Source organism: Cyanistes caeruleus, chromosome 4 (genome assembly GCF_971803275.1).
Source record: "Cyanistes caeruleus chromosome 4, bCyaCae1.hap1.1, whole genome shotgun sequence".
Lineage (NCBI taxonomy): Eukaryota > Metazoa > Chordata > Aves > Passeriformes > Paridae > Cyanistes > Cyanistes caeruleus.
The window spans coordinates 7,730,135-7,757,949 of NC_141704.1; the positions used below are offsets into that span (position 1 = coordinate 7,730,135).

The 27,815-nt window shown below is 43.6% G+C and overlaps 1 protein-coding gene across 1 annotated transcript in view; it reads left to right on the forward strand.

The window, feature by feature from the left end:
- ELAPOR2 (endosome-lysosome associated apoptosis and autophagy regulator family member 2) overlaps window positions 1–27,815 on the forward strand; it is a 101,069-nt gene that overhangs the window by 43,060 nt on the left and 30,194 nt on the right. The window contains exons 2-8 of the mRNA XM_086886597.1: window positions 4,765–4,885; window positions 18,490–18,685; window positions 19,352–19,499; window positions 22,032–22,118; window positions 24,455–24,560; window positions 25,197–25,349; window positions 26,607–26,695. Coding sequence (XP_086742723.1) covers window positions 4,765–4,885; window positions 18,490–18,685; window positions 19,352–19,499; window positions 22,032–22,118; window positions 24,455–24,560; window positions 25,197–25,349; window positions 26,607–26,695 — 900 coding nt within the window. The remainder of the gene's footprint in view (window positions 1–4,764; window positions 4,886–18,489; window positions 18,686–19,351; window positions 19,500–22,031; window positions 22,119–24,454; window positions 24,561–25,196; window positions 25,350–26,606; window positions 26,696–27,815) is intronic.

Here is a 27,815-nt window from a genome sequence, read left to right on the forward strand (position 1 = left end):
AACATCTAATCTGTCATGGACTGGGCCTGGGGAGCTGGGCAGGAGGGGACACTTGGTACCACTTAAAGTGAAGACAAGAATTGCATGAGATGGGGACAGTGGGGCTGCTGGGGACACAGGGTGGGACACACCGTGCTGAGGTGTTGCTCAGCCAGCTCCTGGTGGGCTGGGAGCTGGGGAAGGGCTGCAGGGCAGGAGGTGTGGGTATCCCGGGCGTCAGGAGATCTCTGCTGGAGCCTTGCACTGGATGTGTGCGAGGGTGCCAGGCCCACACCATTGATCCCATATTGATGGGTTTGGAGCATAGGATGCTGGAAAAATTCTGTTGTGTTTCCCTCCCCCTGGCAAAGCTGTGACCAGTGCACCAACTCTTTGCCATCATGTCTCATCATGAGATGAGCTGCTTTTTTGTGCAGGGTGTCCTTCAAAGAGAGCATGTGTAGGTCAGAGAGTCCCTCATTACAGCTTTGCATGGTACTGCTGATGTGATTTCACTAATTCTCCAAGAACAATAAAGCAAAATTCAGCACAGGGTAAAGCAAATGCAGATGCCTATTTTTGGTAGCATTTTTCAGGTTACTATTAACCTTTCATTTGAAATTTAATGCTGAGGACTACACATTGATCCTGAGCGATTCCTTGGAACAGCATCAATTTTCCATTTAGGAAATTGCATTTTTTCCAAGTTTAACCCTGTGTGGGATGTTGTTTATTTTTTCCTGAGAGACACTTTCCAATGGAAACTTCCTCTTTGGGTCTGGAATTCAAACCAATTTTGCCAAACCCTAGGAATTATGATCAGTAAAATAGGAAATGCTATAAGAAATTTTAGCTGAACTGGGGGAGGGACATATTTAGAAGATGAAGGCCAAGTGCAGGAAAGTAATAAAACAGAGTCAGAATTACAGTTAAAATTAAAACAGGCCTGTGGCCAAATGTAAAGATACTGTATGAGTGGAGATGATAGTGGGAAAAAACATTGAAAGCAAAGCCAGAGTAGCAGCTGGCAACAGATAACATCTGGCAATGGATTTGCCATGAAACTCACTTCAGAGAACTGGTGGGTGAAGAAATTTTTCTGTCATGGGGTTGGAAGTAGACAATTTTTAATGTTCCTTCCAATATAAGCCATTCTATGATTCTATGGGGAAATCCCAATATAATGGCATTTTTCCATGAGAAACAAAAGTGTTGTAAGTGTCCCATGGTGCTGAGGTGGCTTCATAGTCGGCCTTCTGTATTTGGAGGTTGACATTCCTGAGGCAGATTAGAAGTGCTGAGCCCAGTAAGCATTAATGGGCAATTTCTGGAGCCTGCCAACATTGTGTGTGATGGAAGGTGTGGGTGCTGCAGCCAAGGTGTGCTCCCAGCTCATAGGGATGGACCTGAGCTGGGGGCTGAGGACATCACCATGGCTGCTAAACCAGTTTGAGGTGCTGGATCATGTAGCTGAACCACCAGTTCCTGCAGTTACATTCACCCACCATAAGTAGCCACGCTGGTTAGTTTAAAGCTGAAGTTGTGAGCTGCTGCTGCCGTGCCTGTGATGCAGAACAGATGTTCTGGTCACAAAACTCTGCCAATAAAAGATGGACACAACTGGGCCCTCAGTCTTTGTTTCATAGAATCATTGAGTCAGAGAATGGTTTGTGTTGGGAAGGGACCTTAAAGATCTCATGCTAAACCCTGTGCCATGGGCAGGGATATCTGCCACTGTCCCAGGTTGCTTAAAGCCTCGTCCAACCTCACCTCAAACACTTCCATGGATGAGGTATGTACAGTTTCTCTGGGCAATTTCTTTTTGGCAGATTCTTTGCAGGAGGGTTGGAACTGGACGATCTTTAATGCTCCAACTCAAATCATTCTGGGATTTGGTGGTTCTTTGATTCTAAGAGAGTAGCACTGGTAGCTGGCAGAGGTTTTTGGAACTATGCGTGTGTATGCAACCAAAGCCAAAAGTTAATTTGAAGAGTCCTCAGTACAGTCATTTATCAGATAACCAGCCATGTTCATAGAGGTGTTTTCAGATATAAAGCTGAGTTGAAAGTCAGATAGAAAACAAACAAACAAAAACCCCACCCCAACCATTCTTGCACAAAGGAACTGACCACAGTACAGGGAAAAGTAATAGGAAGAGACCACTCAGAACTCTTGTTCTGCTGTACAAACTTTTCAATTTTGTGACTCCTCTGTGGACACAGCTGCACACAGGGATGGGGTGATCAGAGGGAATGACATGTTGGGTCCATCTCTCCAGAAACCTCACCTGACTGGTTAAAGCTGGAGAAGTTTCTGTTGGAGGGATGGAAACTTGGCTCATCTGCCTGAACATGGAAGGAGAGCAGAAGCCTTTTATTCTTTACAATTCTTGTTAGTGTCCTGAATTTTGAATCCCTGTTGATAGCTGAGTTATTCAGCCATTAGAGGGGATGTTTCTGCACTGCATGGTGCATCCCTCACAGCTGCCCCACTTTTGGGACCCACTTTGGCTGCAGAGGGATTGGATTGCTGGCTCAACATCACTGAAGTATGCTTTGAGAGGGTGACTATGAGAGCAACCTGGATTGTCAACACCGAGCTGCTCTCTGTAATTTTTTTAATCTGTTATTAAATCAAAAATGGATCTGAAAGTGAGTCAGAGCACTTCAATATCCTTTTCTTTGCTTCACTCCACTCTTGCATATTTAATTTAATAGATAATTTTTTTCTTATGTTATATGAGCTAGGAGATCAATCTATTACATTTGTGTATTATGGTTGCCTTATAGGTAGATTTCATACTGAGATGATTCAGGACTGTTTTCTTAAAGCATTCCTGAAAGATTGCATAATGAAATGAAAGGGGAAAATACATATTACAATTAAGTATATTTGTAGAGTCGGCAGTGTGTTATATCATATTTCATGTGCTGATCTGGATTTGGCTTTTTTGAGACAAAACTGTGCTGCAAGTTAGGTTTCTAAACCATTTATTGAGCAACAGAGATAATTATTGAGCCATGAAAATATTAATTCCAGAGAAATCAGATTATTATTTGCACCTGGATGCAAAATAGAAAAGGCTATAATGATGTCTAGGTAGAACTTTATTAATATTTGAATATCTCTGGAGAGCTATGGTAACCGTAGGAGAAGCATTAAACTCAGTATTGTTTGTTTTTCTGCAAGTAAATGAGGAGAATTGCAAGTCTTCTCCATGCGAGTCAGCTGAATATTTGCAGGAGTTAACTAATCTATATCAGAGCCAGCATGGATCAGCTCTTACCCACCTGATCCCCCTTCTTTCTGCTCCATCATGTACAGTGTCAGTTGAAAGAACAGATTTCCTCAATATAATCCCTGTGTGCACAGAGTAGCTCCTCCTGGGGCAGTGGAATTAGGGCCTGATGTCTGCAGTCACGGCAGGAAGGCAGATTTCTGCTGCCTCTTGGGTGGGCTTTGCTCCAGTGACAGTGACACAGCCACTACCTTCCCTCCCTGGTTCGTGGCCAGTCCTTCAGACTTTATGGATCACCACACCAGGCTGCCCCAAAACTTCTTAGACATCGAGCCTGTGGCTAATTTTGCTCAGTACCATGCTCTTTGGTGGTACTTTTATGGGCCAGGAAGGGATGTGAAGTGCTGGAGGTGAGGTTCCCCTGAGGAAATGGAAAAGAGTCCACCCAAATGAAGTGGCTAGTATCCCTCTGTAGCCAGTGGGGAGAAAGGAAGTGTTTCTAGGATGTGTTATCTCTTTGCCTCCTCTGCAATAGGTGTCTAAAATAGCCCATGCCCAATGTTTTACCTTGATTAACTGCAGAGGGGGCTGGAGGTGGCTTTGGAACCATCTTTTATGGAACCATCTTATGGAGCTTGCCAGGGCATGTAATTTGAACATGGGTCTGTTCCCTCTGAAGAAAGCTATTCACCATTTCTGCCAGCTCCACCCAGACTGGCTGAAAAATGAGATGTTGCTGAGGTTTATTTTAATCATAAACTTCTGGGCTATGAATTTGAAAACAGAGATATAAACACAAAACTAAAAATGTAATTAAGTGTGAGTCTAGATTTTATGTGGGATCTGAATCAATACTAATAATAAGACAAATAGCTAATATTTTTTCCTAGCCAATGCTAGGAAGTCTCTTTTTCACTGAGTCTGCCAGGGCTTATCTCAGCCACAGAGACCATGGGACTGGTCTCCCCTCACACCATCATTCTGCCTTGACGTACTTCTCAGAGCTGACCTTGGATGATTTTTTCAGAGGTATCCCAATACCGGATTTGTCTACCCAAATTTTCCTGGGGTTCCTCTGAAACTGACAAAAGAGGGAAAGGCACTTGCAGAAGGAATCATTCCATCCACCTTACACATCCAGTGTATCAGGGGATGACTTGGGCTCTGAGGATGGCTTGCTCCACTGATCAAAGAGGAAGCCTTGTTGACTGCTGTAGATCAGATACTGTGATGGAGAGAAATTTTTGATCAATCCTGCTCTAAGAGACTGGGAAAAAAAAAAAAATCTGGTGGAATCTGCATCCTGTCTATCAAGTGCTTTTGCAAATCCCACCTTCTGCCCCAGCATTTGTGCTGCACAGCATCTGATGAGAGCTGTGCTTGCTCTCTGATGATACACGGCAATCATCAAAGCTGCACAGTATGTTCCACGCCAGCTACTTCCTCTCTGGTTTAATTACAACTGAGCTTGCTAACCCCAGTCTTGATTAATGAGTTTAATATGCAAATGTTATGATGAAACTGAAATTCTTTGTAATTGCTTGCAGACAGATTACCACTTCGAGTACACAGAGTGCGACAGCAGTGGCTCCAGATGGAGGGTGGCTGTCCCGAATCCGTCAGTGGAGTGCTCTGGACTACCTGACCCCGTGAGAGGGAAGGAATGCAGTACGTGGCAACTTTTCATTTTACAGACTGTTACTGGCTTTTTGTGCTATTTACATTTGTAGGGCTTCCCAGGTCTGTCACTGATGTCCTGAGTTTCCCTGAGTTGTCCTTCCCCTCCAGCCCAACTTTCTGTGGAGCAAGGATTGTCTTTGCAGTGTATCCATGCAGGTTGCTGTCTGCCACAGGTATCCCTTTTATGCTCATTCACAGATGAGGCACATCTTCGACAGTACCCCCTGAAGAGATGTGGTTGCTTGTCTTGAGCTGCTCTGCTCTCCAGTTCTGCAGCTCTCCAGCTCATTTTTAGCTGTGTTGGCTAAAACAGCGACCAGCAGTGGTCAAACTATGTTTGCATAGTGTCCACATTCTCATTACTTTCATTATTTAGCTATTCATAAGCTGAATGCATAAGGAATGGTAAATGTCTTATTTGCCTGAGTTATTTTTTATGATGAAGCTCCTGCATTTTATTTATGCATTTATTTTTTAACAACTTGGAGTGTTTTCATATCACTTGGTTCTGCATTTTTTTTTAATGTTGAAACACTTCTTTGTGTCTGGGGATATAAATGAACTGCTGCTCTGCAAACACATCCTCTGTTTTGTAGCTTCCCAGTCTGAATGCTCTTTTCCATCACTCTTCCTTGCTCTAGCAATTCTCTCCATAAAAAATCCTAGCATTAATTTATACCAGGGGGTATAAATTATTGTATCTGACAAACAGGATGAACAATGGCCACATCTTTTCAGTTCTATTGCAGCAGATGTCAGATTTACTCTCTTCTGACTCTCCTCCTCTAAGGGTTTATTTTCATTTCTCTGTGTTCCAGTGTGAGGTACATAAATGTTTTCTGTAGCATTGTTGATCACTGGAAGGTTTCTGACTGCTTGCAAGCATCATTTGAGAATGTGTCATTCCTGGTATTTGGATTTAGTTTCCAAGGTTTTAAATGTGGAATCTCTGTATATCCCTAGGATGTGCTTTTTCAATTACAGAAATACAGGCCTGAGAAGCACCTCAGGTAATCCCATAATTCATCCTCCAGCCCAAATAGCTGTAGTGGAAATGACTGTCATTCATGGCTGATGTTTGACTGGGCTGTTTTCAGGTACCTCTTGTGATGTAGAGCCCAGAAGCTCTCCAGATATTTGTTCATATATTTAGTTCTTTTCATTTTCCCTCCTGTTGAAGATTTTTCTGCTGTTGAATCTCTCTTCTTATACTTCAAGCCCATCACTTTTTGCTGCCTGCACTATAAAGGAGCAGATAGTTTTATTTCTTCTGCTGCACAACCACTTTTGGTGTACCCTGGAGGACATAGGTATAACTCATTTTTTCTGATGTACATTATTTCTTAAGTCTTGTGATAAATGGTTTAAGTCCAGCAGCATTACACTATCCTCAACTTTCTGCTACAGATTTTGACAAATGGTTCACTTCCCTCTTCATCTTCTATTGTTTGTGCCAGTTTCTGGTCTGAAATCAATTCCAATGAGAATTCAGCTGGTTTATAACAATAGATGAATCTGGCTTCTCAATATCTGGCCCCTGCTAGACAAGGTGAAAGCTTTTCCCAGTAGATGGGCTCAGATATTATACACCAAAATACAGGATTCTATTAAATTCACTGGAAGACTCATCTCCTTCTTGTAGTGTTGCTGTTAAATCCCATGGCAATTCAGCTGGTTTGAGAAGCAATCAGATATTTGACTTTTTTACTGGACCCCTCAGATCTCATCTCCCTGGGCTCTTGGAGTTCTTTTTTTTTCTGTCTGTAGTAAATTAACTGGCTTCAGGGGCTGTCTGGCTATGTTCTGATGGCAAAAGTAATTTTAGGTTTTCTCATCTCTTAGTCTTTCACCTTTTGCTTAAAGAACAACCAATCTTTCAGCCTGGAAACATGAATCTGTCAACAGCAGTCAGGCACTGTAGGAATTTGTAGGGAACACCTTTCACATTCAGCTTGGTTAATGTAGTGTTTTTTTCTGTAAAATATTTTACCCAGTATAGAGTTTGGCTGACAATCCATTCTCCAGTGGGTGGGATAAACTGGGAGAGGCAGTTTTTGAAAAATGACTTCCCTACAAATCTCTAGAGTTTGCACGTGGGGGTCTGTTGTTGATGATGAGTTGTGTTGAAAATGCTGACTGATGTCTCCTTGCTGTCTTGTCATGTTCTCTAAGCTGTACCAAGGACATCTTACACTAAAAGCATGAATTTCTGCAGCCTAAGGAAAACAAAAGGTTCTGTATCTTCTGAGGCTTCTACAACTCATGTTCTTAGTGGATTTGTGCTGCAGGCTTGGCCAGGGGTTGCACACAACTCACATTAATGGCTTTTTGAGATGCCTTCCTTCTCTTTTAGGCCTGGTGCTATTTTATCACAAGGTCTATCAAGAAATGCCAGAACTCTGCCATCTCTGAGATGAGTCTTTCTGGACATTCTATGAATTTATTCAGATTCTCCTGCATCTCACAGGTCCTACCCTATGCCAGGACATATGAACTGGGGCTCGTTTTGGCATTTGGTAGACTCCTGGAGTCCCCTTGGGTCTCTCTTTGGTCCTTCAACCTGCAGAATCAGGGCCTACAGTAAAATCAGTCTGGGTAGGATAATTTCCAGCTTCCAATTTCCTCCTTCCAGAGGTCTGTTATCTTCAGAAGTTTTGTTCAGCATCTTTTAGTCCTGAGATACCCTGTGGCCAACTATGTCTCTGCTTTTAAGAGAGAGGGTTGCACTTGTATATCAATTGCAGTTGTAAAGCAGCATGAGCTCTTAGGGCTTTTTGTTTTTTTTGTCTCCTTGAGGTTTGTAGAGCCCTCAGTAGACACAATGGTATGGGGGAATTTGTATGAGAAAGTGAGTTTTTGGAACACATCTGCCATCACTGCTGACTTCACAATGTTTGCAGTTGTTTTCATCTACTCAGAAATGCTGCCGCTTGAGAATATCTGCCACTGATCTTTACTGCTCCCTGAAAAGAGAAGTGATGTGCAGGCTGTCATTAATTTTGAATCCTGAGAATACTGTGCCAACCTCTCCTTCTTCCAAATGCTCACAGTCGCTCTCTTTAAGTTGTGCCTGAACTAGAAATTTGAAAGACAGTATAACAATATGTTAAATGTCTCCTGCTCTGTAAATATGTCTAGACTGTGGCCTCCAGTGGAGTGGAAAGACACTCGAGATTGCTAAAAATGTGTTAGCTCAGGTGCTTCCCATATCTGGGGCAACTGAACTGTGGCATCAGAGCTCAGTCAGTGTCTTGAGATGTGCTCGTTTTCAGGTTGCTGTGTTTTACTGCTTTTCATTTGAATGAAACCATTTAAAATTAGGTTGGATGTCTCTGTGCTCTGCTGCATTTTGAAACACACGGTGACCTGCAAATCACAGCTGACTGTGTCCTGCTGAGCACAGCCTCAGCATTCCCTGCAGCTGCTGTAGGCTCTGAAACCTGCCAGGATTCTGCCCTGTTTGTGAGTCTTCAAAAACTTAATCAGCAAAGTTTACCTGCAGAGAAGACAGTGTCCTCTGAGAAGCAGTCATGGAGTGTATAGTAGAAAGGGCTGTCATATTTTGACTGCTTTATGACCTGGTTTCTAGAAGAAGGATTTTTATACTTTTTTCTTTCCATGAGCACAGAGCAGCACAATGATCCACCTCCCCCTCCTGCTACCCTCCTGCCCTCCACATCTCTCCCATGTAGGTGGTAGTGGGAAGGAAGAAGGAGGCTCATGTGAGAGATTTTTGTGGTGCTGTAGGAGGTCCTGCTATGCAGTGACCCAGATATGTGAGGGAAGCTGCAGTAGCAGCTCTGCAGTTGCAGAGCATTGGGACAAGGTGCCCTGTTCTGTATTTCACTATTCTGTATTTCACTATTCTGTATTTCTCTATTTTTTCTGTTCTCCTTGCTCTGGGGGACTGCAGTCATCACCACCTTCAGGCCCTGCAGCCTGTGTTTTCCCATTCAGCATGTTGGGGCACCTCAGTGGTCACCCTGTGGGGCTGGGCCAGGCCATGGCATGGCCACACCAGACTGCTTGGACACCTCTCTCAGCTTTCTGTTCAGACCTGAGTCACGTTTTTGATGCTGCCACGTCATTGTTGCAAGGGTTCCTGTGAAGAGATGTATTAAAAGTCCAAAAAGATTTTTGCTAGGGAAAAGGTAATATTTATTACTCCTAGAGCTACTTTGGCTCTCCTCTGCTTCCCATTTAAGATGTCTCCTCCAGGCATCTCCCCAGTACCATTCTGGGGGTTGGGTACATACATGGAGGTGGGAGTGGCAGACAGAGCCTCCTTCAGCAGAATCCAGACCTCTGAATCACTCCCGACAGTTGGGAATGTGCTTTACTAATTTGATCTCCTTCATTTTTAATTACCACAGATCTCCCTCTGATCCCTTCATGAGTCTGATAGCAGGAAGGGAGTTCAGCTGGTAAGGATCACTGCCATCAGGGCAGTTGCTTGGCTTTTTAAATGGAAAATATTGATGGCAGTCCAAAGGAGCAGTTTGTTTTAGGGCTAAGCCCTTGCCTGCACTCCCTTATGGCCAATATCTCTGGGAGCCCTTTGATCTGGTGTGGTGCTGTAGGCAGTGTCTGATGGGGGCTTTTGGGGTTTGGCAGTGGAAGCAGCACTTGGCATGGTGCTCCTGCTGACACTGCACTGCAGTCTGTTTCTGTGGCCACCGGTTCTTCTGCCAGCCTGACCATATGCTGCATGTTTTACACTCCAGAATCTGAATTTGGAGCCTTCCCCTTCCCCTTCCCCTTCCCCTTCCCCTTCCCCTTCCCCTTCCCCTTCCCCTTCCCCTTCCCCTTCCCCTTCCCCTTCCCCTTCCCCTTCCCCTTCCCCTTCCCCTTCCCCTTCCCCTTCCCTTTCCCCTTCCCCTTCCCTCAATTACAGCCCAAATACCTGGTTCAGAGTGTGCCCTTGGTGTTCCCAGCTGCACTGATATTCTCATCTCAGCAGAATTTTTGCCCAAAAAGACCATAGAGGGTTCACATTTTGACCTCATGTTTTTAAAAAATATTAACTCTCTTACTCCACAGAATATTAGTTATTTTTCACTCTCCTAGGCAAGAATAGGTTGTACCTTATCTCATAAATATCTGCTCATTTTGTGGTGCTGTGTGCATTATAAAAAATGATAGTGAAAATAATAGAGGATTTTTAAAGGATTGGATTTGCTGTGTTCAAGAGGAAAAAGTGCTGATAGGGTCATTATGATTGTCAGCATCAAAATGCCAGTTGTAATCAGGAACATTTCTTAAGAAAAGAGACAAAAAATATATGTTGATAATGTAGAAGAACTTATTCAAATTGTTGGAACAGGATGCCCAGGGAGGTGGTGGAATCACCATCCTTGGAACTGTTGAAAAGCCATGTAGATGTGGCACTTGGGGACATGGTTTAGTGGTGGAGTTGGCAGTGCTGGGTTAATGGTTAGACTTGATGCTTTTAGAGGTCTTTTCCAACCTTAATGATTCTGTGATTCTGTGGCTCTGCTTAGCAAAGTGCACCTTTACCTGCTGCCACTAAGGTGGGAGCAACTTCCTGGAAATCAGAAATGTGCTTCAGGTTTGAAGTGAGTCATGTGAGCCTGCACCAAATGACAAATGTGAAAAGCTCTGCCAACTTCAGAAAATAGACTGTCCTCAATTGCAATGGGCTTTACTGGAGTCTGAGAGCAAAATTTGACCTGATTTATTGCTACTGAGCTGTGCTTGTTGAGTGTATTCTAACTTGTGTAATCTGCTCCCAGGATACAACAGGGGGAGACAGGGATCTTCCTGCTAATTGCAGACTCAATTAGACAAAATGACCTTTTTAAGGCCGTACATTTTATAACACTTTAGGGAAATTTAAGTGATCAGCAGGAGTTTTAACATTTTTCTTTCATAACAGAAAACTGAAATGAGTTTGAGTTTGATGTTCTCTCGGTCTTTGGTAAAGTTGGATATCCCAAGCAGGTGAAAAGTGCACCTGCTCCTAACTCCCCTGAGGTCAGTGGGCATCTGCAAATTTTGTGTGCACACATGCATTAATGCAGGGCTGCCAAGGAGCAAAGCTGTTCAGCTAGCAGGGGCATGCACAGCACGGTTTGAGAGTTGCTGCTAAAAGGCTGTGATTTAACATAGCACTTGAGCAGGTGTTTATTCCTGTTCCTCTTACATCCCTGCTAATTTGTATTCCTAACTCCAGTCAGATACATGAGTCTTACTGATAATATTAGGTTTCTCACCTGGGCTGAAGCTTGAGGCTAGACTTCATGGTATTTCCATGTGGGTTGATACCCTGAGAGATACCCCAGTTTTATAGGTATTTTTCCCAGAATTTTTACTTTGTGCATGAGCAAGACACTGTCTTTGCAGAACAAGTCACACTCTTGGCTTTTTAAGCACAGATTCAAAACAAAATATGTAAATAGTTAAAAAGCTGAAGAGTTTGCACTGAACCCTCAGAATTTAATTCTCTCCTCTGGAGAAGGATTACTGGGAACTGCATGTTGATGTGTGTACTAAGTTTATGAAGGGAAAAGTTGGCCTTAGTGGCTTTTGATGAATTCTTCACCTCGTTTGTATACACAATGTAATTAAAAAAAGTTAAAAAGAAATTCCTCTTGAGTTGCTAATTTCCCTTTCAATAGGGAAGCAGCTGGCAAGACCTAGAGATTTGTTAAGGCTTGGTAGAGGGGTGAGAGGCAAGGACTGTGTGTGTGTGTGTGCAGAGAACATCAAATGGCACTAGAACCACTTTGGTTGATGAACAATCAAAATATGCCTGATGCAGTCAGTAGGGGCTGGAGAGCTGCTCATTCACCTCCAGATCTGTTTCCTGCCATCTCCACTGGGATGACTATTGACACTCTGGTGGCAAATGTGCTTCCCAGCCTCTTGGTGATCACTGCTTTCCTGCTCTCTACACCACGCTGTTGTGAATTGATTATTTCCATTACAAACCCACACCTTTCAGTATCCAAATGATGCAATAAAGTGATAATAAAAGTGTCCTATGTGCCACACCAGCTGGGGAAGAGTGGTGAACTGAAAAAAGCTTTGCTCTATTTCGTTATTTTTTGGATACGAGGAAAAGATTTATTCCTATGAAATGCAAAAGTCTTCCACCAAAAGTACTCTTGGAAGTGGAAGGTACTCTTTCCCAAGTTATATCAGGGTTCAGTATGATCACATTTCAAGCCTAAACAGGCTAAGGAGACTTTTTTTTCCTTTTTTGTTTTTTTAATTAGGATTCAGTCTAGTTCCTGGTAACACATTGGGAAATAATGATGAAGAAAACGAACATCAATTATTCACAGTCTATTGGAGAAGCCTCATATAAATTATTCACAGAAGACATTCTGAAGCTGGCGAGATTATAGGAAACATTAATAATAAAGCAATGATTTCTTCTCATCCTTTGTCTTCTTTTTTTACCTCCTCTTTCTGTATTTTGGTTGGTCCTTGGCTCCATGTTGTGTGGACCCTGATGCCCCAGGGTATCACTGAAAAGCCTCCATGTGCTTGTCCTTGGCCACATCTTCCCTCTAGGCCCGTGGCACGTGTCTGCTGAAAACAGCAGCTGTTCAGAGACACAGCTGCCTGATGCTTCCAACCACATATTTCCACCTCTGCCCATGGGAGGCTGAGACAATTCAGCCCTGACTCTGCCTACAGGGCATGGCAGCATCTCACCTGAATCCCAGATGGTGGGGCTTTGGATGAACAACACAGGAATGGAGAGGGGAGAGATGGAAAACCAGTGTTTGAGATTATCTTTGCTTTGTATTTTCATTGCTTTGTGTAGAATTGCTCAGTTGCTGTCCCCTTCTAATGTTGTTACAACCTGGTAAAATCCAGTCTTGTGTCCTTTTTTTTTTTTTTATCCTAATTATTGAGAGCCAGGAAGATACAGAAGAATACACATAAATGTGCACATGTTCAGTGGCAAAACTGAATCAACAGAAGACCTAAGATAGTTTTAGATATTGTTAAGTAAGTAATGTCTGGAGGAAAAAGTCTGCTGAGAAGAGTGGTGGAGATAGAAGCAGTGGGTCCAAGTGGTGTGGGATGGGAAGCTGGATGAGGAAAGAGGTAGGACTGAGTGCCCAGGGCTGCATAAGGGAGGAAAGCAATTTAATACATTATAGTTTGGTGTTGGAGGATGCAGGGTGTTGAGACAGCTTTGGTTAATCTTCTGGTGAAATCTCGAATATTGTGATCCCTCTCATGGTGTGGTAGTATCCGAAAGATTCTTGACATGAGAAAACACTCCAGAGGAAAGTTTCAGACCTCAGGAGAAGCTGAGTAGCCAAATACATGTGAGGATCTACTCTGTTTGTTCATGATAACCCTGTCCTGATCCCCAGCATCAGAGAGTTAAGCAATGTCAGAATGTTAAGGTCAGTTAGTGGAAGAGAAATGCGCCTACTAATATTGATCCTAGTCCACCAAAATCACCAGGAGGGCCAGTGCTGTACTACAGGACAGGATGTGACCCTGGAGACTTGCAGTCAGAGGACAAATGAGACAAGCTTGTTTATGGTCTGTTTTGCCCTCTGGGGAGCTGTTTCCATGTCTGCAAAGTGATTGTAAAGTGCAATCAGACCTGCCAAGTGATGGAAGCACTCCTCTGAAGTGGTGGCACCGTGGGCAGGGTTCCTGCTTAGGGGTGCCCCAGTCCTCCTGGTGTGTCCTAGGTCGGAGGTGGGACACCACTGATCTTAACTCACGGAGTTTTAGAGTAGGGGGCTTAATTAGATTTGCTAGTCTGACCTCGCAGACCATTAAAATACACCCAGCTAGGCTGATGGTGGGGCTGATAATGGGTATTTGGCATGAGCTTTTCTTCCATATGGTATCCAGTTATGGCGCGAAACACTCGAGAGACAAAGGGTCCATCACATGCCATGACAGATTGTTTCAGCAGTCATTCCTCCTATTAAAAATCTGTGTGCTATTTCCAATTTGAGTTTGTTTGGGTTCAGCTTCCAGAAGGTAGCTCTTCTTATGCATTTCTCTGCTTGATTAAAGAGTGCAGCACGATCTCGTGTTTTCTCCCACTGGAGATGCTTATATATTAATCAAGTTGACTCTCAGTCTTGTGATAAACTAAACAGATTAAAAGCTTCAGATCTCTCACTGCACGACATTACCTCTAATTTTAAAACCATTTGAAGTCCTTTTGTTTTGTACTGACCTCATAAAAATGCCAAATCACATCTATATGCAGTATTATAACAATCTCCTTCGTGAGATACACGTTTCATCCTACATTTCTCTACCTCCACCTCTAAATTTATCCAGATCTCACTAATGCCTTTTTTTGGATGCCTTGACAGTGGAAGCTCTTGATGAATGGTGTGTCTGCTCCCATCCTCAGCTTGCTGCTCTCTGGGATACATTTCAGCCCTCTGCAGGCAGGGCTGGCACTCCTTGGCCTCAGCAGCTTGTCTTTACCTCTGACTCTGCTAAAGCACACTAACTTTGAGTGGGCTTAGGCTTGGTAACAGTCTCTTCCCTGCCAATCTTCCTTTTCTTTTTGAGGAAAATGGGGGCAGCCATCAGACTCAGTCCTGGGCAGGCAGAGCTGCCCCCTTCCTCCCTGCTCAAGGCTGGCTTCCTATTGACAGCCCCATCTGAGATCTGTTACTCAGGCAGGTCTTCGTCCCTTCACGGTGTGCCTGCTGCTGCTGTGCAGCACTACCTTTCTTCATCAGAGTGACATGCAAAACTAAGCTAACTGTATTAGCAGCCCTAAGTCTATGACATCTGCTCCATCACCTTTATCAAGTGACTTGTAATCCTTTTAAAGAATGAAATGAGGTCTGTTTGACAAGCCTTACACAGCAGTGGCTATTAGTACTGTATATCATGTCAATTTTTTATTAAGTGTGTACACTGTCAGCTTCATTGCATTTGTCTGTGAATGTGTGTGGCTGCCTGTGGCAATGTCTAGTTAAACAGTACTTTACAGCATCTTTTTCTGAGAAAGCCTACTCACCTGTACAAACCACAACATATTTTTTTTTTCCTTCTATAGCTACTTAGGAAAGCTACAGCTGTGAATCACCAATAATTGCGTCAGCTCCAAAGGCAGCAGTGTATCCAGCACCACCGTGTGTCATTCTGTTCCTAACTGCCTCTGGAAATGTTATTCAAATTTTAAAAATGCCCATGGTGGGGCAAGTAATGAAATCTTTTCATGCATTTCACGGTTTTCTTTACAGAAAGAAAGATCACATTCAGTCTTCACAATTTGTGTTGCTCTGTGTAAGCTGGTGTGTAGCACCCAAATGATGTTTGAAAGGTGTAATAATAAAGTTTGCACTTAGGGACAGTAAATAGTGATCTCCAGTTATTCTGTAGAGACAGTTTCTCTGACAATTAAGTATCAAATGCCTGAACAAATGGACTCTGGGGTCAGAGGTGTTCACAAAATCTCTAATGTGGAAGACAAATTTTTCCTCCAGATTCTTAAGCAAGAGGGAGAGTTTAGTGGACGACGAACCAGAGCACACACCTAAAATGCAGAATTTATATTCCCAAAACTTTGCATCACTCCTGAACTTCCAATGTTGTGATGCAGCCCTTCTTGTTGGCAGCATCTCGTGTGTGTCCCCCTCAGAAACACGGCGGTGCTGCAGTAATGCCAGCTGTTTCTGGGGCTGCTGGGAAGTGCTGCATCTGTGCTCAGCCCTCTTAGTGACATGGAGCAGCCACAAGGGAGGAGACGCTCCTGGGATGCCCTGGGATGGATCATCTGTCTGAGCCTCCACAAGTGACTCTGACCTCCCTGTCTCCAGCTGGGAGACCTCTCAAACTGATGCAATTTAGATTAAAGAAGGCTTGCCCTGGCTTTTGGTCTCCCCCTTGATGGAGGACCAAGCTGTGGGACTCTAGGAGAGGAGACCATGCTCACCACAGACTGTGTTTCCTCCCCACTCTCCTCCAGCTGGAATGAGACCAAATGTTGCATCTGTTCCAATGTTGAAAGTGGTTCATGTTGCCATTAGCCACATTCAGCCCCAAATTGAACCTGGCAAGCAGCTGGCATGCTCAGAGCCAGTTTGCTTGCAGGGGGATGTGTTTTGATGGGAAATGCTGCTGCCTTTGAAATACAGTTCTTACAAGGAAAGAAGGTAATTCCCCACCTAAGTAAGATAAAGGGCCATTTATTTCCTGGAAGGTGAGAGATGGCTTGTCCTGCATGGCAGCTGGCCTTATCTCCTGTACAGTTCTCTCAAATGATCAGTTTGCAAGGGGTTAAAATACATTAGTTCAGTTAAAGTAATAATCTCTGCTCAACCTCACTGCAATGGAAGAGGAGGCTCTGCTGCCTTGGCATTTTCATTATGGCAGTGAGTTACTCATGGTTCTTGACTCCTTAGTTGAATTTCATCACTCTGGAATGGTTAAACAGCACTCTCAATTTCTTGCTATTTAGCTTTCTTTAAAAAAAAAAAAAATCGAAACTGTTAAAGAATTCAAAGATGTTGTCTTTGAATTGTCTCTCTCAAAGAGAGAGCTTACTTGTCTACTTCCCTTTTTGATAGCTTCTCTCTGCACCCTTCAAATGGAAAAACTAAAGCAAGATTTATTAATAATGCTAAAGCAGTGAGTCAGGACATCTTTATATATTTAAGGTGAAAAGCTGTACAAAGTGTGGCCACGGTTCAGGGACACACAGGGATGTGTTCACTGCTTTTTGTCCAAATCTCTGAAGAAAGCTGTTTCTCACCCCAGGTGCAGGAGATCCTGTGGCCTGAGCTGGGGTCACACAGTCAGTCAGGTGGGGTGTTGGCTCTACCTCCTGTGCCACTGCTTATAGTGAACCACTTGCCCTGACTGAGGGTGGATTTTTTCTGTCAGTCTTTCACAGAAATCCATCATGGCAGGATTTCCTTGTTTATTCCCACCCCAACACCCATCTCTGCCTGGATCCTGCCCTGTTTCCTTCTTGGTCCATCACCAGTGGGCAACAGGGTTAGAAATCTATTGGCTTGAAGGCCACTGGTTCAAATTCAGAGTGTGCTGGTATGACCAAGAAGCTAAAATGACCCTTTGGCAGATCATTCCATCAAGACATACCTTTTATCTACTTTCCAGTGGTATGCATCAAGAATAATTACAGTAAGAAATCCTGCTGGCACTGGGACAGAAACAGGAGCCTGAACTGTTAGTTGGATTCAGATGGAGACTGGTGTTACGCAGCCATGAGTTAATCAAAGTGCTTACAATGAAACAAGTTTTTCTGCAGTTTAGATAAACACTGGCACATCTGTGCAATCACATTTTCTGGGATTTCAGCTGGTATCATTGTTTTGGGCGTTTCACCACTTTGGCTGCCAGTCTGGTCTCATCCTGCAGTTTCTCAGGCTAATGAGTTTATGTCTGTCAAAGAGAGTGTATGAAATATCTGTCACTGTGCAACATGGCATGTGTGAAACACAGAAAATCCCATCATTTCTTGGGATGTGAGTTGTGTGTGTTGCTCTGGCTCCTGCTTTGGCTTGACTGGTATAGTAGTTAAGTTAAAAAATCTGCAAACATCGTAGGAAGTGCTACAGGCTGCAGAAAGTGCTCGTTTGTTTTCCATTCAGGATGTTCAGTATCAAAGAGGACATGATACAGCATGGCACTGAGGGAAAGTGGGATGGTCTGCTATTGAAATGAGTGTCCAGGCAGGAGTTACAATTCCATGGAGCTCTATAGGCATACAGGACTTCAGCTACTGTCCAGGTTTCTGTTTTATAATGGGAATAATCTTCCCTTAGCAGGCAGAAATGTGATCAGGGGAACAAGGAGCATACAGCTATTTGGTGGAAATGATTTTAGAGACATCAGAAAAAAAAGCACTTTGTGAATATACCTCCTAACTGTACTTCCCTTAATTACACAGATTTTCAATACTGTTTTTGCTGTGCTTGCAACCAGTGGTTATTTTTCAGCATGTTAATGTCACCCTAATCAAAGATCCTCATCTTCTAGTCACAAACTTGTGGGTGACCTTTTCCAAGACCACATAGTTTATCAGGCAAGATGTTTGAGGCTTTGTAGGTAGTTCATATGAGGAGAAACACAGAGAGACCTTTGGGTTAGGTTAACTACTCTCAGCCAAGATTTTTAGTGTTATATTACTGTCAGCCTGCTGCTGTATGTCCTTCTTGGCTTAGGTGAGTGAGAAAGGTCTGTTCTGGCTCTCAAGTACTGGTGGTTTTAATTGAGTTCAAGGTGTAAAAGTTGGGTGAGCAAGGGTGAGGAGAACTCTATTATAAATCCTTATTTTCACAAATTGCTTTTGGACACAGTCTGTCAAGAGAGATTTTGTTTCTAAAAATCTTCTTTTTCCAGTGGAGGTAAGCTGCAAATCAGGAGCTGTCACTGGGGTTTGGTTTCAGTGCTGCCACTTCATTGAAAGCCCAGGTGTACATCTCAGTTTTGCAGCTGATGTTGGCATTTCTGCTGTTATGTTCCTGGGACTGGGACATTCTGTTTTGTTCCCTTTAGTGGCAGTTCAATCTTAATTAATTGTCAAAAAAAAATTAGAAAATTAATAAGGATTGATGAATCCATTCCTGTGTTGTAAATTATTGTCTCCCCAGCTTTCTCCTGTGCCTCTGGTGAATACCTGGAGATGAAGAACCAGGTGTGCAGCAAATGTGCAGAGGGGACCTACTCACTGGGCAGTGGGATCAAGTTTGACGAGTGGGATGAGCTGCCAGCAGGATTTTCCAATGTGGCAACTTTCATGGACACGGCGGTTGGCTCATCTGAGAGCAAAGCTGACAGCTGCAACAAGTAAGAAATTCTGTTTGCACCTGGGTTAGGCAGCTGTGGGTAAACCTGTGACAGCTCAGTGGCACAAATGACTCATCTAAGCTGTGCAGAGGGTAGCCAGCCCTGCTAATGGCAAACAGGAGTGGCGGGAGGTGAAATCTGTAGCTCCATCTCTTTGCTGTCAGCACGGTCTCCTCGGGCTCATCAGCAGCCAGCGACTTTAAGAGCAGCCTGGAGCTGCTCTTATTTGCAGCTGGAAAGCTCCAGAGTCATGGTATAGTAAATGTGGCTAAAAGGTCCTTTTACAGCCTATTTAGAGACCTGTGGTGCTTGCAGAAGGCTATTTCTGAGTGTAATTGAAGGTGTATTGAAGCTGTGGATAATAAACCTTTCTTATGTAGGCTGAGTCCTAAATTTTTCATACCATATCCTTTCCCATGCACAGTTTTAAAGAAAAGTATTATATTATTCATGTAACATTTAAAATAGATATAAAATAAAATTATTATATTTACTGTATCTAAAAAATAAATTGAGATCCTGTAATAAATTTTAAAATTCACTGCAGCTAGCTGTTGTGGGATTCTGAGGTCTTTATTATGTAACATGTTTTTGTACAGTAGTGTACAAAATGTCTCCTCAGTATCTGTGATCTCAATTGAGGCTTGTTTTGTTTATGTTCACCAGCTCTTCATGGACGCCTCGAGGGAATTACATAGAGTCAAACAGGGATGACTGTACAGTTTCTCTCATCTACGCTGTGCACCTGAAGAAATCTGGCTTTGTCTTCTTTGAATACCAGTATATTGACAACAACATCTTCTTTGAATTTTTTGTAAGGCCTTTTATATGGTGAATCCAACCTTATATTGTAAGAATTCAACACAGATAAGGATCATTAGCAGCAGCTTTCCCCCTTTTAAGTTCCCTGCATGCCCATAACTTATTATTGCTGAACAAGATAAAAAAAAATCTGCTTCTCTTTCTGTCACTTAATACTGTCTTGTGGCATTTATTTAATCTTCAAAACTCAGTCTGAATTAATTCTGTCTGCCATTCACTGGGATTTTTCCATTAGGGGTCATGATTGACCCAGTTAGTCCAGCCTTTTGCAAGACAGGTGCTGGTGGTAGATGTTCCCATTTGGGGTCTCTGCCTGGAGATGTCTTTGAAGGGACTTGACATTTAAAAGGACTTCTTCCAAGTCAGCAGAGTGTGGAGACCTTTAGTTTTAGGTCAATTTGTGTCCTAGTAATTTAGTAATTAAGATGAAATGAAAAGCAGGAGACATTCAGGTGACTTTCAGTAGGAATTAGGCTCTGAGGATGTGTCTGTGCTGCAGAATGGAGCTGCTGGGGATCATTAGCTCTGACATGGGAACAGCCTGGCATGGCCTTGCACTCAAATTGCTGAAACAGCCTGGTCAGCAGTGACCAGAATGGGGAAGGCAGCCCTGCTTTGCACACCTGGATGGACTGGTTGCTGTCCAGCACCAGGATTTGTAATGGGGTGTAGATGTCTCACATTACTGAGGGGGTTTGGAAGGTTCTACCTGTCCTTGTCATGTTGTTCCTGCCATTTGGGACAGAAAACAATGTAATGGGAGGGTGACTCAGGGAGGCAGATGACTGGAAATTTTCAGTCTCCTCTGTTACTGCCCCTGCATCTGTCTGACAAGCTGTTTTTCATCAGAAAAACACAGCTCATGGCACCTCACAGTAGTGAGAAGTCTTAGCTGCTGTTGGTTAATATTTTTTGAAGTTTGGGAAAAAGTGCAAAGTATCCTTATCCTTAGCAGAGCTGGGAAAGGAAGATGAAAATTACCTGTTGGAGGCACCTTCATGCTGCTCCATCAGTGTGATAGATTGCTATTGCACTTCAATAACAGACCATGCAGGCAATGTTATTTAGCCATTGCTGGTTTGTGTTAGACTATCCTGCCTTCTTCATGGGAAGAAAGCAGCAGCTATGCTTTCTGCTGTCAGGTGAATGTGCCAGGATTGTGAATCCCAGCCCCAGTTGCTTGACTGACTGGCAGATCTGCTCCTGCAATAGATCAAATATATTGTTTCTCTGGGCACTGGCTTTGAAAATGGCTTCTTGATTATTGCTTTTATCCATATCCCACTCATTTTCCTTCTCTGAATTTATCATTCCCTGTTCAAGAAGCAAGGAGTAGTGCAGTCCTTTATAGAAATGCCCATGAATTTCTAGTCAGCCTCAGTATTTCAAGGAAACCATATTTAATGCTCCTGTAAAAGTCAATTTTTTTTTCCTCCAGCATGCCTTCGTGCTTAAATATATTTAACAATGACACTTTAAGTCTGGACAGTGGCATTTCAGTGGCAGATTACTGGGTAATAGTGAGGTGTTTGATCTGCCCTTCCTTGGCTCCATTTACATATTGAAGCCCTTTACACCTGATGAAAAGAGGCAATAAATTCTTCTCTTTGCAGGTGGGAGCCAAGACACAAGGGTGCTGTAGCTTAAGTTGCACAAAATAATTAGGGATCTACCTTTTGCACAGGTGCTTCTTCACACCTCTTTTCCTCAATGCAGTTGGGCTAGGTGGGAATTGAGTGTACAGCTGCTTTGGAGGATGTGGGGTTGCACAACTTATCTCAGACTTGACATGGAGCAGCTTTAAAGAGGATCCTTGACTCCAGGTCAAGTGTCTGAAAGTGTTGAACTGGCCTTTTTCCCTGGTGCAATAAAAGCTGAATATGTGATCTCAGGCTTAAGAGAGGCACGTACTTTTTCATCTGAGAAGACAGGTATAAGAAGAAGGAAGTGCACCAAACCCTGCTGTAAGGAAATGCTTCTGAGTTGTGCTGGGCCTGGGCAAGGGACAAACAACCTCACACCAGGACAGACACCCCATGGCATGTTGCCTCTCCCTTGGTAGCATTACTCCCATCCCTAGGTCAGGTGGCAGCAGGCCAAAGACAAAGCACATATTGGCTGAAGAGAAAACACTTTGTCTTCAGCTTTGGCCCATCCATTCCTGCTTCCTCTGTGCCCTAGAAGCCGCTGGATTTTAGACAATTAAACCTTGATAGGCTCAGGAGAAGGAGGAAACAACAAGACAAGATGCTCAGCATCCTTGTCTGATCATATAGTGTTAGGACAAGTCTGAGATCATCTCATCCTGCTCTTTTTTGACCATCTGTGTCACAGGGGGCCATTGGAGGCACTGTTAAGCTGCAGCAGATGTTGAAAGTTTGGGGTTTATTTTGCCACAAGTAAGGCAGCTGCCTAAATATACAGACAAGAGGAACAGAGCTGACTCTTATAATTCACAGAAGTCATTATGCTGATAGAGGGATGCACCTGATAGTAGTCACTGATCTTGTGTTTTTATTAACAGATACAAAATGATCAGTGCAAAGAAATGGAGTCTACAGCAGACAAATGGGTGAAGCTCACAGACAACGGGGAATGGGGCTCTCATTCTGTAAGTGTATGAAAAATCCCTTCATTTTGTCCATTTATTTCCTTTAATTTCATATGATCAGACACCAAATACAGGCCAGCTCCTGTGAATGCATTTGAAGAGGCAGAGCTTTCCTAGTACTGAGGGGAAAAGTCATGGAGATCCCCAAGGGGCTGATCCCAAAGGAAATTATATGGATGCAAGACTTTGTATTGATTTCCCTGGGCTTTGAATCAAGTGTTTTATGAGGTTAAATAGATTTATGCAAATCTGCATTCCACAATCACTTTGCATGATTGTAATTGAAATCTTGTACAACAGTTGTTTGCTCATGAGACAAACAGATTATTCTCTGGGTCTCGGCAGAGCAGTAGGGGTGGGGTGTGTATGTGGAGACAAGAAGGACAGGCATTTTATTCTCAAGTGTGTGCAGAAGAGCTGGACTGCACCCAGCTTCTGCTCCATGGGGCTTGTGTGAAAAACCAGCTGGCAGCACCAGGGTGGCTCCTGCAGCACGGATGTGACCCTGTCCATGTTGGGGTAGGAGCCCTGTGGCTGGCCCCTGACCGGGCTGGCTGAGTTTGCTCTGTGAACAGCAGCTCTGTGCAGACCAGCTGGGGCTTCCACTATACCATCATACCCTTGTCCCCAGAGCCACATCAGCAAAGGCCAAGCACAGCTGGCATTATGCCAGAAGAGAAAGGCTTTTGTGGGCATAGGCAGCAGCATACTCTCTGTTTTCTGTGGTCTGCTTATCCTCCTGGAGGAGAAACTGTATTCCTGAGCCAGCTGTGGTTGGAGTGCCTGTTAGCTCAGGTGCAAGACAAGTGCAAGTTACACTGGGAGGCTGGAGAGGTGGCTGAGGAGGGATGGGTGGCATGAGCTGAGAGGTGGATCTGGGGCCAGGGCATTGATTTGGGTGAGCTGAGGGCTGTAGGCAGTCTGCGTGGGAGATGGGGTCAATCTGAGCTCATCATCTGGGGTGTACAGGTGTTGTCACTGTTTATGAAAGTTGTTGGGATGGCAGGCTGAAATGTAGACACACGAGACAGGTGAGATAATAATTCTGGCTGTTCTGGAGGGTTTTTTCCTGTGCTGCAGATCCTGTCAGGGTATCTCTGTGAGCACAGTTTTCCAGCTGCTGCAGTCTCTGCTCTCAGCAGGTGAGTCCTGCTGCACTGAGACTGGTGTTGGGTATCTCACCACACACAACCTGATGCTTGTTTCAGTATGGTCCCAGTTGCAATGTTATACATGGTAGCTCTGCTCTCCTCAGCCCCTATGGGTAGGAGATGTTTGGGTGTGGGAGATACAATATGCTGTATTTCCACTTTGCTAAATTTTTCAGTTCTTGATCCTGGGTGAACAAAAACTGTGGTCCTGCCAGGCCTGTACAACACTGCTTTAAATCACATTATCCTGGACCCTTATGCTGGTAGAGTTTATCCCTTTTCTTGTGTGAAAATATAGAACTTTCAGGTCAGTATCCTGCTGTTGGCAGTAAACATCTTGCACTGGGCTAGCTGATATGGAACAGCTTTGCAGGCCAGGCAGGGGCTTGGTGAGCCTGCTGCTTTTGGTGATGAGAGTGATACTGTAGTTACACAAGTGAGTTGAAGGCAGAAGGCACCCAAACTGCTGCTGGAGTTTTCCTGCCTTCCTACTGCCCTTTACCTCAGCCATGATGCCACCAACCCACCAGCCTTCCACAGGGGCTGTGCAGCCACTTGCTGAAGCACACCATGAAAACGAGTGGGTCAGGGCAGTGAGAATCCAGGTTGTTTTCTGCATCTCATCTGCTGTTTGTGGTCAGAAGCGAGCAGGAGGGATCAGACTGCTGCTGGAGACAGCCATGGTTTGTGTCTGCCTTACTGGTCATGATACTGTAGTGTTACATGCAGGCAGAGCTTGATTTTTAAAACCTATAAACAAAACTCACTTGTGAACTGGATTTTTGAACTCTGGGTCATGACAAGTTTCTTTATGAAAGTGTATCTCAAGGCTTTAAAAACGAACTGATTATCTCTGAGCATAAGGCTAGAGATAAAAGCTCTTGAGTGCCAGGGTTAATTGGATAAAGGCAGGAACAGTTTTTTCCAAATTCTGCTTACAACAAGGTCAGAAACAGCTCTTGGTGGTTTTCCAGCTGGGGTGTTGAGAAATATTTTTATAAAGCACACTTTGGCACGCCTCAGATATGTCTGTACAGCATCTGTCTATTGTTTCCCCATTACCTCTTGACCCACTAAACAGCACAGGAAAAGCTGCTAGGGTGCAAGAAATCTGAATAATGGAAGTAGGAAATAAAGCAATGTCTTGGCAAGGGGATGTTTCCTAACTCACACGTGTTGTTGCAGGTAACTCTGAAATCAGGTAGCAATATATTGTACTGGAGAACAACAGGGATTCTCATGGGCTCCAAAGTTGTAAAACCAGTTTTAGTGAAGAACATCACAATTGAAGGTAAGTAGAATTTGTCTTTGAGGTTTTATCTCACTCTTCTGTCACAATGTTTGCCAAGTGCTATTTCTACTGCTGTGCCTACAGCACTGGAGTGACTTTTTTTATTCCCTTGCCCCCTGTCTCCTCCTCTGAAGAATAGAAGCAGAAAAGCAAAACTTCAGTGAGGAAAGGGTGAAAAGTTAGTTTATCTGGTAAATGTTGCCATCTACTGGAGAAGTCTAAATCAGCAAATAGAGAGAAAAAGGAATAACAGGTTTCCTTTATTTAGTATAGAAAGACCATGGTTATTGGTAAGCCTCTCAGCAGTGATAAATGGATATCTATCATAACAGTGACAGCTGAATGAATATTCAAATGATCTGTTTTATCTGGAAATGCTCTTCTGGTCCTGGTCTAAGTGTAATAAAACTGGGAGTGTCATATAAGGTTCTTAAATGGGTCAGACTTTCATTGTGGTATAAAGATTGAAGACCTAAGTTATAAGTCAGAAAAGCCAAATTTTCTTAAGTAAGTGGTGAAACAGAGTGTGATTTTTATGCTGTTTTATACAGCTCCTTTGCTCTCAGCCATAAACCCAGGTAGGCAGCAGTTACAGATGTGTCTCTTTCAGTGCCTTACCCAGGATTTTTCTTGCAGGAGTTGCGTACACATCTGAATGCTTCGCGTGCAAGCCTGGTACCTTCAGTGACAAACCAGGTGCCTCTGGCTGCCAGGTGTGCCCACGAGACACTTACTCTGAGAAAGGGGCTAAGGAGTGCACCAAGTGTAAAGAAGAAATGTATTATGCAGGTACATAAACCAAATGGGATAAGCAAAACCAGGAAGGTGTGAGTATGCACAGACACTGTTTCAGAAGTGAGAGTGGTTGTATCCAGTAATGATGGACTCCAGTTGATAGGTAAAGGGGAAATGAATGACTTCCCAAAGTATGCAGAGGGCACATAGATATGTAACAGTCAAACGTTGTTAGTGTCATCAGTGTTAACTTGGAGGGATGGAGACCTTTATGACCTGGAAGGGGATAGTTTTTCTGAAAAGTAGAACAGCTGTGCTGTGCCCTCTCGTGGCAATTTGTGTCATAGGTTGGCGATGACACGAATTTGCTTCATTGCTACCTTCAGTCTTAACACGTTGTGAGGAATGTCCTTTGCAAATGCTCCTCCCTGGCTTGCTCCTGCTTCCTGTGTGGTTGGAAAATGTGGTGATCTAGTTGCAAAACCTAGTCCCAAAATCCTCTGCATTTCCAGCTATGGCTAGGTGGTGATCTTCAAATGACATGGTCTTAATATATTCTTCATAGTCAAAAGGTCTTCAGATTTTTTCCTTGTAGTAGTTTTAGAAAGTTCTTGAAGAATCAGTTACTGACCATAGCACCTGGTATCACTGATGGTTGCAAATGCTTGGGGACCTGTGCCTGTGCTCACAGTGGGAATGGAAATATTGCAAAATTATCTGGCAAAAGAAAAAATTGGGCCAGCACTGTAAGGAAGTTTCTACAGGATTGGAGTGGTTTTGTTCCTTACCAAATCAGAAAATATTTCCATTATTGGTAAAATGTATAAATTTCTGTTTGAAGGGGTGAGGGTTTGAGGGAATCATAGAATGGTTTGGGTTGGAAAGGACCTTAAAGATCATCTCATTTCAACCCCTGTGCCATGGGCAGGGAATTTTCCACTAGACCAGTTTGCTCAAAGCCCCATCCAACCAGGCCTTTGTTTCCAGGGATGGTATATTCACAACTTTTCTGTCTGACCTGTTCCAGTGTCTCACCATCCTCAGAGTAAAAAACTCCTTCCTAATAATTGTTCCTGTGTACACTGAATCAGTGAATTTCAGTGTGACAATATAAGCATAGCTAATGTTTTCCCTGTTCCCCTGCTTCATTTCAGGGGAGGGTTCACGCAGACTCCATTAAGAGCTTGATTTTTCATGTTCATTGTATAATTTTCTGATGATTCATTTTAACCTCCACATTTCAAGCTTGTTACATTTGTTTCCAGGGACCATTTGATAGTTTAATATCCTGTTTTTCACCTTTTCTTTTAGAGGAGGGATCCAGTGCATGCATAGAGCGACCTCCATGCACGAGCAAAGACTTTTTCCAGATCCATACTCCGTGTGATAAGGAGGGAAAAGTAAGTAGAAGGCATGATACTATTTTTAAACTCTCTGACCTTATTGCTGTCTCTGCATTTGAAAACAAGGTAGTTCATTTTAGGAATCGGTTTCCCAATTACTTTCCCAGTTTTGCTTCCAGTATTGAATCTGAGGCTTCGGGCTTGTCCTTTGCCTGCCCTCTCTGCAGCCCTCTGTAAGAATCTGCCAGACATGGGACTGCTTAAGGGATGTGTTGTGGTGAGATGATAAGCTCCTTGCACTTCTGCTGGGCCTGATGGGGTCACTGGGGCTGCTTCCATGCTTCCATGCTGCTGGAACACAGGGTGAAGAACTGTCCCAGCACAAACCTATCTCTTTAGCTGTTTATAATCTTTTGGTTAATAATCTTTAAGCTTGTGATGACTGTCCCAGCAGTGCTCAGGCATAATACAGGTGATACCATGGCCCAGGAGCACTGGATATGACCATCCCTGTTTCAGGTGGAAGTGTTTGGCTGCATAGGTGTGATGTGGGTCATGTCTCTTGGTTTTAGCATCAAAGAAGAGCCTGTGGTCAGGTAAAATAATGGTAGATAGCCTGGAGTGTTCACGTGCAGGAGCTTGGCTGCTGGTAATGTCCTTGTCCCATGGGATGCCTCAAATCACCTGGACTCTCAGGACATTGTTTCACCCAGAGACCTTAGATCCACTTGGTCTCTCATAGAGGGATCTGCTAGTGGAGCAGCCTGGCTTTGTCTTAGTAGTCAAGTGGGATTTTGGAGGAATTTGGAGAAGAAACTCCTGTTTACTCCTATAGGAAGTCCATAGAGTTGTGGCCACATGGTCAGGCCTGTTTAGTCTCTTTCCTTTTCCATCTTTTTTAGATCCCATCTCTCAGATGGAATTGCAAATAATCAAATTCCCTAACACCTGTATGTTGCTGGCCTAATATTTGCTGGCAGGATTGAGTATTTTGTAGTCTTCTGATGAGTGAGTTCTAAAATGCAGCTGAGAGCTCGTATGATTTGATAATGAAGAGTCAGTGAGATTAGCTCCAGAGCTGTCAGGCTCTGCAGCCTGGTCTTGACTCACTGATTTCTGCTCTGTTAATTGTCTCTAATGACTCAAGAAATTAGCAGCAGTGTTCACGGCTACACCC